The following is an 11,622-nucleotide window of genomic DNA, read 5'->3' on the forward strand; positions in this document are numbered from 1 at the left end:
CCTCCCTTTGAAGACAATGGGCTGCTTTTCTGGGCGCCTGATGTCCTCTGCTAGCGATCTGAAGTTGTTTTGTGAGATTTGCTCAGCGTTCAAATGGTCTTTCGATGAATTTGTAGGTGAGAAAGTGGTCTCCCCGTCCTATTCCTCCACCATCTTGGCTCGAGACATAGACTTGGATTACTGTGACATTGAAAGGTTTGTCTTGGAAATGAACAGAGATCATACTGCCATTTTTGAGATTGCACCCAAAAACTGCATTTCAGGCTCTTTTGTTGACTATGAGGGCTACTCTATTTCTTCTAAGGGATTCTTGCCCATTGTAGTAGATATAATGGTCATCTGAGTTAAATTCACCCATTTCAGTCCATTTTAGTTCACTGATTCCTAAAATGTCAATGTTCACTCTTGTCATGTCCTGTTTGACCACTTCTAATTTACCTTGATTCATGGAGCTAACACTGCGGGTTCCTATGCAATATTGTTCTTTGCAGCATCAGGCTTTACTTCCATCTCCAGTCACATCCACAATTGGACACTGTCTTTGCTTTGGCTCCATCTCTTCATTCTTTCTGGGGTTATTTCTGCACTTTTCTCCAGTAGCATATTGGGCACCTACTGACCTGGTGAATTCATCTTTTAGCGTCATAGCTTTTTTCCTTTGCCTTTAACTTTTCTTCTTTTCTCAACTTATTGTAAGGCCTCTTACATGCTTCTGTAGATTGGGGGGAAAAAACAGCCTAAATCCTGAGAAAGAGACACAAGAGATCATATTTACTACAGTGAATATTAGGGTGCTTATATCTTTTCCAATTACTCCTTTTGATTTCTTCCAATACATTTGTGGTTTCTGTTCAGTCACTAAATCATTTCCAACTCTTTGCAACCTCATGGACTGCAGCATGCCAGACTTCTCTGTCCTCCACTGTTTCCCAGAGTTTACTTAAATTTATGAACATTAAATCAGAGATGCTAGCTAACCAACTCACCCTCTGGCACAGCCTACTCCTTTGGACTTCAATTTGTCCCAGCATCAGTCTTTTCCAGAGTCAACTCTTCAGGTGGCCAAAGTACTGGAACTTCAGCTTCAGCATCAGTACTTTCAGTGAATATTCAGGATTGATTTCCTTTAGGAGGAACTGATTTGATCTCCTTGCAGTCCAAGGGATTCTTAGAGTCTTCTGCAGCACTGCAGTTTGATGGCATCAATTCTTGGGAGCTCCACCTTCTTTGTGGTTAAACTCTCACATCTGCACATGACTACTGGAAAAACCATAGCTTTGACTATACAGATCTTTGTCAGCAAAGTGATGTCTCTGCTTTTTAATACACTGTCTAGGTTTTTCATAGCTTTTCTTCCAAGGAGCAAGCATCTTTTAATTTCATGGCTGCAGTCACCATCTGCACTGATTTTGGAGCCCAAGAAAATAGTCCATCACTGTTTCCACATTTTCCCCAACTATCTGCCATGAAGTAATGGGACACCATGATCTTTGTTTTTGGAATGTTGAGTTTCAAGCCAGTTTTTCACTCTCTTTCACTTTCATCAAGAAGCTCTTTAGTTCTTCTCCACTTTCTGCCATAAGGGTGCTGTCATCTGAATATGTGAGGTTATTGATATTTCCCCCAGCAATCTTGATTCCAGCTTGTGCTTCATCCAACCCAGCATTTCATATGATGAACCCCACATTTAAGTTAAATAAACAGAGTGACAGCATACAGCCTTTACATAATCCTTACCCAATTTGGAAGCAGTCCATCATTCTACATCCAGTTCTAACTGTTGCTTCTTGACCTGCATACACGTTTCTCAGGAGGCAAGTAAAGTGGTCTGGTATTCTCATCTCTTTAAGAATTTTCCACATTTTTTTTTTTTTTTTGTGTGTGTGTGTGATCCACACAGTCAAACATTTTAGCATAGTCAATGAAGCAGAACTAATATTATTCTTTAAAAATAATAGATTTTATTGATATTTTAAAATATATGATTCCACATTAAAACAAAACAAAAACACTGCAAGACAATTAATACTGACTGAGGTAAAATTAAATATAGAAATTCCCTAAAAAAAAAAAAAAAAAAGAAATTCCTTGACATCATTCAAGCTCACAGAGAGTAAACTTAGAAGACACAATTTTGCCTTCTTAATTTTTCAATCAGAAGTGTTAACATGATCATTTTATTGAGTTTCAGAATGTGTATCTAGAACATTTACTTTGTGGGTGGTCTTGCATAATAAGCTTACAATGAAGTAGGTAGATTTACGTTTGTATTTGATAAGTTTTGTGTCACAGAACCTCACAATGGCTCTGTGACATGCCGGGTGGGCAGGGCTAGACAACAAAGGGGGGAGTGAGAGTAGCAGCCATATTGTAGCATGCACACACCTTCTGTGATTATTCACTCAGGTACTACAGTAAGCTAAGACTATCATGAAGGAAGTTTGCATGCAAGAATCTTACCCTGATTTTACACTAGAGAGCTTACACTAATTTATCTTCTCACTGTTGCTTGACGGGCGGACTTTTAATAAACACACACAGAGGCCCAGTGTCTTTCTCTACAGGAAGCTCCGGGCCAGTCCCATCTTCAAGCTCTTCCTCTGAGGTGATCCAGTTCACCAGTGTCTCCACAAGAGGAAACCTTATACTTGGGTCTGGTGACCTCATTTTGTCATTATGTTGTAAAATACAGAAACATAGAGAAATAAAATCACTACCATGCCAGCATTCCTAAAAAGACTTCGTGACTATGACAAATCATACTATTGTAGCAATTATCCTATATTGGCCTATTTCACTTAGGAAAGGAGAGTGGTAAGGAAATTGGTTAAGACTTGGAATATAAATCCCTTGGGGTTGATGTTACCAAGAACCTGCCCCAGCAAAGAATGATTGTGCCTTTGCAACATACTGTCATTTTAAAAAAGCTTGTTCATAAGCACTTAGGAGCATCAGCCACTTGAAATGTACACAAACCATACATATGTCTTAAAAGACTTAAAGACAGGGTCAAGATTCCCACTCCTTTCAAAAATTCTGTGTTCTCAAACTGATTTGTTCAGTGGAAAATATGTCAGGGAAGAAAGCTAAGGAAATGTGTGACTTCTTCAAAATTTTTTTGGCTTAATTTTTCCAAAATGGTCACTGTTGTTTCTGTTTTGTCTGAGAGTAACGTATTCATGAAACTGACCCAAAGCGGTGTCTGAGCTGGGGCCTTTCTCTACTGGTTCCCATGAGGCAGGGAGTTTCCTGGCCTGTTGTTGCTGGGGGGCACTGGGAGGCTTGACCTCTGTGAGGATATGGGGCAGAGAAATTTCCATTCTAGAGTGGTGACCACAGGAGTTCTTATGTTGAAGTGCTTTATTACAATCCAAAATTCAATGAATCAATACAGTAAAGCTCTTCTTCCATGACAGAACATATTTAGTGAAACCTCAGAAAACAAGTTCCCAAGTTTTTCAAGACATTTGCTAAACTCTATAGAGATGAAAGAATCTTTCCAACTTGTCTGGTAAATTAAAAATAAAAATTATTGACAGAGAGCCACAGGTTGGGTTTGTGATACAATCAGTGACTCTTGATGAGAGGATGTTTGCAGATATGTTTTTTGAAGATAAGCCAATTTGTTAAAGGAATCTTGTTTCAGGAAATCTAATCATCCATATTAACCCCATTGGAAGACTGGTGAAATGTAATCACTTGAACAAATGGGTGGGGTTCAGAGACACAATATAAGGAGACTCCAGGAGGCAAAGTCAGTCTTCTCCAGAACTGAGAGGAAGTGTTTGGAGTTCACCTGCATCTTGAGACCTCTGAAAGCCACACTTGGAACTCTTGACCCCTGAACCAACTTCATATTATTCTCCAGGGTAGACTGTTTCTACAGCTCCTTAGGTGAGTACACAGTTTCACCACAGAGCAGCTCCTGTGACTCTTCTGAGGGAAAACAAATGAAATTCCCTAATTTTAATTTATTGGTAAAATGAGATTTTTTTCAATGTAACAACCCTGTTTACTAACTTAGTGAAATGATCCTGTTCCGGTTTTGTTAGCTTGTCTTGGCATGCACTGTGGAATGATTAGGGGGATGCATTTTACTTCTGTGATTGCATTTCTTTCTTAGTTGTCCCCATGCATTTTAAGGACTCAGAAAGTGGCTGACTGATATGTTTTGTGTTTGATGTAGCTTCTAAAAATATTTATTAAGACTACTTGATTCAATATGTAGTACCTATCACCACTTACCCAAAAAGTGGAGTGTGTCTGTATACACCAGAGAGATAATACTCTACACTATTGAGAGCTCACACAATGAATTGCTGAAAATATTGCTAAAGTGAGGTAACTATCATCCCTCCAAAAATATACATTTTTGACAGAAATCTTAAAGAAGCTAGGGAATGATTGAGGAGTCAGAAAAGTGACACTGGTTGGATAAATTACAATTTGCCAAGATTTAGTTTCCTCTTTATTGACTCTGAATGTTCTCAAAGTGCTTTAAGAAGAAAAAAAAAAATTTTGGATACAAATGCAGATTGAGATAAAAAAAAAAGGACATCTAAAGAAAATGCATGATAATTACATGAAATAATAAAAATACAAGCTTAATCAACTATCTCACACCAAATCAATGACTAGGATAGAGAATTGTGACTGTTTGCAGAAATCAGGACCCACCATTGTACAGCTGTCAATTCGGTCAAGCTCCTGAAGCTCGTGCTATCTAGAGGAAAACATGACCTCATCAAAACTGAGCTTCTCCAGTAATTAGAAGGGAAACAGGCCAGAAAACAGATAGTGTTGGTGAGGCCACTGAGAAAATTTTCTGCAGCTCTTGAAAGCTCTCTTTGTGTTTCTGTTTTCCATTTGCATCCAATGAAAAATCCAGATTCTTCTGCTCCTTAAGCAGTGCATTATTTAGTCACAACCCAAGTTTAATTTTGTTTGTTCCCTTTTTGTCCTGGGGAAAGAGGAATAAACTGATGTTCTTCCCTCAGGAAAATGGACTCAGAAATCCCAGAAGCCTTCCAGAAGGAGCTCACATGCCTTGTCTGCCTGAATTTCCTTCTAGATCCAGTCACCATAGGCTGTGGGCACAGCTTCTGTAGGTCCTGTCTTTGTCTTTTCTGGGAACAAGCTGAAGCCCCTGCCAGTTGTCCGGTGTGCAGACAATGATCAGAACAGACAAACTTCAAAACCAATTTTCTTCTGAAGAATCTGGTGTCCACTGTCAGAAAAGCCAATCTCAGGCAATTCCTGAAGTGTGAGGAACACCTGTGTGGGACCCACAAGCAGACAAAGACGATCTTCTGTGAAGCTGACAAGAGCTTGCTCTGTTTGGTCTGCTGTCAAGGTCAGGAGCACAAGACTCACAGACATTGTCCCGCTGAAGAGGCTGCTGAGGAATCCTGGGTGAGTGATGCCTCTGAGGGCACTTAGGAAGCTTGGGGGTGGTACAGCTAAGAGACTAAAATGATGATGCTTAAATCTTCTCTTTACTGACTTGGTAAAGAATCCACCTGCAATGCAGGAGACCTGGGTTTGATCCCTGGGTTGGGAAGATCCCCTGGAGAAGGGAAAGGCTACCCACTCCAGTATTCTGGCCTAGAGAATTCCATGGACTATACAGTCCATGGGGTCACAAAGAGTTGGACACAACTGAGCAACTTTCACTTTTACTGAGTGCCACGAACAGATCTAGTTAACAATAATAAAGTGGTGAAGAATATACAGCAGTATACCTGCTTTGTGGAACTTGTATCCAATGGTTGGCTGATGAAGCTAACTGAAATTATTTGGGTGATATATTATTATGCTGATGACACTGTAAGACCTTCATTTTAAGAAAGAAACTGACTGTAAAATCAACAAGTGCCAAAATACTTTTCATTGAATACAGGTTTTCTAATCCTAGACAGGAAGATATAGTCAGTACATTGGATTTTACAGAAGATAAACATAAGTATATTCAAATTTTGATGCAAGTTGCCACAGCAGCTGAAAATTAGTCATACCTTTGGCAGATAATTACCTAATGATGTGTGGATTTTTAGTGTAGAATTTCATAAAACAGATCATGAGTGAGGAAAAATAGGGACACCTGGTCACCTGCAGTGGTCTGTGTCTCCCTCAAGCACTTTTATCTAATAATTGTCAGTACCTCCCAATCTTTGAGCTCTGAAACGCCAATGTATTTGCTTCTTTATACTAAAATTTAATTCTTTTACAGGAGAAGTTGGCAAACCAAATGAGATCTTTATGGGAAAAGATACAAGAAACTGAAAGAAATCTCAAGAAAAATCACAGAGGAACTTACCCTTGGATGGTAAGTAGAAGAACATATTTCTCTGAAAAAAAAAAAAAAAACAAACAGATTGAAGCAGACAGTGAGAAAATTATCATTAATAATGTGAGCTGAAATTACCATGTATAGTGAAATTCAGAGAGTGAGTTGAACACCATCAGAAAAAAATCTTCTCATCACCATTCAACCAACATTTTCATGCCTCTCAAGCTCTTTAGAATCCAGTGGGTCAATAACTGAAACAAAATACCCATTAGAAGAAAGTTCTAAGGTGGAGGTTTATGGTGTGATGTGAATGATTATATAGACATGATTCAGTATCTCAAGGAAAATTTCTCAAGTTTAAGATCAATTCCAGTTCTGAAGTTCAAGTAATGTTTTAAAATCCATGGGTTTAAAAAAAAATAAAAAAAATAAAAAAAATAAAATCCATGGGTTATTTCAGGCACAGATTTCTGTCAGTCATACATTCCAGAAAGTAAAAGGCATGTCATTTGGAACCACAAAGTACTTCAATCTGATTAGTACATGAGCCCAGGTGATGCAAAGCAAACAGGAACAGTTAACTCCTTAACATTTTAAGGAGTGTGCCCATCATGGTGAAGAGTGATTGCTCTCTGGCTAGAGAGTGATATTGGTTCAAGTTGGAAAAAATGTGACATGTTAAACAACTCAGGGGGAAAGGAATAGGAGAAAGAGTTGGAGCATAAGAGAATGAATCATTCAATACCAGGAGGAATATGAAATGGAATGAAGAGAAATGATCTTCCAAACAGTATGGGAAGAAGCTTGTGAACTTACAGGGAGGAAGAAAACTGATTCATAGAGGAAAGAACACTAGAAACAAATGATTGAGGCTGGACAACAGTTCGAGGGCAGGCAATAGTTTCTAGGAAGATGTTTCCTGAGATTACCAACACTGAAAGTATTATGTAGCATGGCTGCTAAGAGAGAAAGCCAGGAGATACTAGGTGAAACACAAGCTTACTTATTAGCATTGAAATGAGGATATTTTATATGACACATGAATCACCCATAAATTTCAATTGCTTACATGGGCTCTTTCACATTTAACAGGAGGCATATGAGAGAAATGATTCATGAAAAGATTTTCTCTAAGTGTTTTAGGAACTCCTGAATTAGATGAAAGTTGTTTGAGGAAAGGGTGGGTTTGGTTTCTGATCAATTAAAAAGAATGAGAACAAAGTGAAGGAAAGGGGAATGAACTTGACTTCTGAGATGAGGGAGGGTATGCATTTAGCATGGATGTAGCTTCTTGGGAGAGAATATGAATCAGAGCAAACTAAATGATGTTGAAATTCATCTCTCAACAGTTTTATGTGTATCGACATAGAGACATGATTAGGAGAACTTATCAGATGGCACCCCCATTTCTCCCAGAGGAAGATTACTATGTAGAGAGTATTGTAAAAGAAGGCCAAAACATATGCAAACAACTCAGAAGAAGGCAAGAGGAAATGATCAGAAAGAAGAGAGAGCTCCAAGAAATACACAAGGAGCTCATTCAAATGTGCTCTAAACCAGATGTGGAGCTGCTCCAGGTAAGAACTGAGGATCTATTTGAAAATACATTACCTGAAGTTCACACCTTTGACTTCCCTGACATAGTAAATTTCTTCATCCCCTGAGACTAAGATGGGATTCTCTCCTACTTGGAAATATTATAGATAAAGTGCAACTCATGCAACTCATGACTGGGCAAGCTTTACAGTATTCTGATCCTAGACATTCCCCAGGGAATATTCCCTTTTCAAAATTGCCTTTTGTAACTTGCCTCTATTAAAACCAGAAAGGAACAGTTTATGTACTCATTCCATTTTTTGGTCTCCAAATGTGTAATGGGAGACATTTGGACAAAGTGTATATGTGTATGTATATACATATATACAAACACACATATACATGTATGTGTGTGTGTATGTATATTTCCACTTCTTATTGGGATATACCAGGTTTCATTAAACATTAGTTTGGAGCTTATTACACTTTGGGGAAAAGCCGCAGGAAAGATCAATGTGCAGAGATAGTAGGGTGAATCACCAGTACTCTTGTCCTTTCTCTGTTTCACCTTTCGTTTTATTAACTCATCAAGAAATACATTCCATCCATATAAAATATGTTGTCCCAAAGGTTTTTGTTTACATTTTCAGAAAGAAAAGGAAAACAGATGTCTCAGACTGTTTCTGATGGTGATGATTTGAACTCTACTGAAGTTTTGCCAACCCAAATCATGGTTGCCTATATATAAGGTCTAACTTGTCTTTTTTCTTTTTTTTTTCTTGACAGGAATTGGAAGACAAACTGAAATGGTAAGTTTTTTAATGCTGATGAGGGCACCTATGGGCTCTGAAAGAGATACGGCAGCACTTAACAAAGCGATGACGTAACTTACCTAGATAATGCTAGATTGCTTGTGTACATGTGTCTGCACCTGTCTTGCTGAGTATGATTTCTTGCTCAAAAGGAAGTTAACCTTTTTGTTCCTGTGGCAGAGGGAGGTATTCTCCAGCTCAGTGCAAAAATTTTTTAAAGGTCAGTAATTTCTGATTTAGATTTCAAAATCACAAGCAGCTAGATGTGCAAAGACTAGTTTTTCCCAGATTTGAGGTTAGAGATGCAATTATCTCTGAGAAATGGGCTGAAGTCAGGGCAAGAAGAAGAGTGAGAATAATTTTCCAAAAACAGCTCAATTCTATCCCATGAGGTTGGAGAAGAGATTTAGATGAAGAATGTTGAGCTGAAGGATGTTGTCTTATCGTAAAGGCTGTGTTTAAAAGCGCTGGGCAGCAGAAGGATGAACCGTATCTTCCCCTTACAGGAGTGAATCAGCACAGCTGTACATGCCTCAGCCCCTGGTCCCTGAGCTCCCTGCACGACCCATGTCTGGGCTGATGGACTGGCTCAACCGCTTCCGAGGTGAGTGTCAACCCATGGTGCGTCCATTCTGCAGGCTCCTTCAGTGATGGTGTCCACAGAGAGTCTTTTCCTGCTTAGCTTTCACCTTGTGCAGGGGAAGAGCCTGCAAACAGGCAGGTGCAGACATATGTGGTCACAGAGTCACTAACATCCTTACAGATTACATGCAGGCTGGTGCAGATACTGATCTGATTCAGGCCTCATCAAATTTTTTTAAATTTCATAAAAATTTGTATAATGAAAAAAATAACATGCTCCCAAAATGGCTTCTTGAGCCCTAGAAATATCATGACATACAATGTCAGCTGTTCACTGACTTCTAGAAAACTGGTAATTAAAACAGGATATTAAAATTTCAGAGTTTAAGTGAAGTTAGAGTTTTAAAACATTTTTTAAGAAAACATTTTCTTTTCTTTTTTATGTATATTATTTTTAAAATATTTTCTTTATTTAGTTTTAACCACACTGGGACTCTGCTGCTTTGCCCAGGCTTTCTCTAGGTGTGGTGAGCCAGGTTCCCCTTCACTACAGTGGGGGCCTTCTCATTGCAGCGGCTTCTCTCGCTGCAGAGCACGAGACCCCTGATGACTGAGCTTCAGTAACTGTAGCATGTGGGCTCAGGTGTGGTGGGTCCTGGGCCCAAGAGCATAGGCTCTGTAGTCGTAATCCACAGGTTCAGTTGCTCCACAACATGTGGAATATTCCCAGATTAGGAATGTCCCCAAATTGGCAGGAAGCACCTTATCCACTGTGCCACCAGGGAAGTCCTAAAAACATTTTTGCTTAAAAAGTTCTTAGCAACTGAAGACATAAAGTGCTTTTTCCACTCACATAATCTGACAAAATTCATAAGCCTCAAAAATCAAATGCAGAAATCAAAAGGAAGCAAATGGTTGGAAGATGAGGCCACAATGAACTCCGTGATAAACCTCACCCTGGAAGGTGACTTAGCAGGAAGTGGAAGACTAGGCTTCAGTTTGGAACCACAGATCAAAGACAGATAAGCCCTACAAAGAAACTACTCTGAAGAAGCCATCCTTAGGTTGTACTTCTTCAGTGTCCATTTGTTAACTTAACTGAAATGGTAGAGTGATCACCATTTTCCATTTTATAATGCAGCTTTTTCCTTGCACAGTGGTGGGGAAGGTAGGGATAAGGTACGCTGTCATGGTCTTAGAGGTGATCGATGTCCAGGAGTCCAATCTTTTAGATATAATAAATATACAATATTACACCCAGCTAGAAGTTACCTTGACCTCCCTCTAATTTATAATCTCTGAACTTGTGGGATGTTTGTTGTTTGTTTTCCATTTTAATTAGCTCTTTCTTCAGCAGATATGTTAGCAATATTTAAATCCTATACTTTCCAATCAGAACTGCCCTTCTAATCTTACAACGTATTTCCAGTGAGACTCCAGGTGGACCACCTTCTTTGGTAGATAATTTGATTTTTAACATTGATTTTGACTGACATTTTCTCTCATCTCTCCACAGTTACCTTTTCATTCAATAATGAAGTAAGCAGTCAGCACATCAGGCTGTTCGATGATGCAAGACGTCTGACGTATGAACATCCCAGCCTCCATGCATCTTTGGATGGTGGAACATCCAAGTATTTTGCTGCATGGGGAGACCAGAGCTTCACCTCTGGCAAACAGTACTGGGAGATGCTCATGGACAGCTCTTGGGACTGGGCTGTAGGCATCTGTAAGGATTCCTGGATAAGGAAGGACGATGGCATACTGGACGAGTCCAACAGGGACAACTTTCTTCTTGTGTGTGTGAAGCAGGATGACCATTACCAACTCTGGACCACCGCCCCCACCACGCCTCTGTACATAGAGAGACCTCAGGGCAGGGTTGGGGTGTTCCTTGATTGTGACAGTGGGAGTATTAGTTTTGTGGATGTTGCCAAGCACACCCTCCTTTGGAGATACGATGATGGCGTGTGCACTTTCCCTGTCAGGCCCTTCATCTGCACTGGCCACAGGTGAGGAGGCTGAGTCATGGCCCACATGGGATGCTCAGGACTCCTCTGAGGGAGCCCTTATCCCCTGCAGTATATCAAGGAGACTTCCTGACCTTTAGGCTCTTTCTACTGTAATGGAGCTTCCTTTATTGTTATTTGATGTGAAGATAGTGTCAAATGCAAATTTCACTTGGTTGTCCTCCATATTCCTGACAATAAATTCTTCTATTGTTACCATGTGTCCAGAATATATGCTGTGATTTTTCACTTCCTTCATGAACTTCCTAAATTCACAACAATATGACCATGTGCCTCCCACTTCCGGGACCTCAATACAAGAACTCAGAGCTTGCACAGCACAGGTAGACCTGGTCACCAACCAGGCCAAGGCCAGCCTGCAAACTTCTCCTGC

The 11,622-nt window shown here is 39.7% G+C and overlaps 1 protein-coding gene across 1 annotated transcript; it reads left to right on the forward strand.

Moving 5' to 3' along the window:
• Positions 1–6,234: 6,234 nt before the first annotated feature.
• Positions 6,235–11,409, forward strand: LOC110151073 (tripartite motif-containing protein 43-like). Its single transcript, XM_070463233.1, has 5 exons — positions 6,235–6,325; positions 7,639–7,866; positions 8,612–8,634; positions 9,144–9,241; positions 10,736–11,409. Exons 1-5 carry the CDS (start codon positions 6,248–6,250, stop codon positions 11,233–11,235), a joined length of 927 nt encoding a protein of 308 aa, XP_070319334.1. The 5' UTR covers positions 6,235–6,247; the 3' UTR covers positions 11,236–11,409.
• Positions 11,410–11,622: the final 213 nt, after the last annotated feature.

Source organism: Odocoileus virginianus, unplaced genomic scaffold, assembly GCF_023699985.2.
Source record: "Odocoileus virginianus isolate 20LAN1187 ecotype Illinois unplaced genomic scaffold, Ovbor_1.2 Unplaced_Scaffold_45, whole genome shotgun sequence".
Lineage (NCBI taxonomy): Eukaryota > Metazoa > Chordata > Mammalia > Artiodactyla > Cervidae > Odocoileus > Odocoileus virginianus.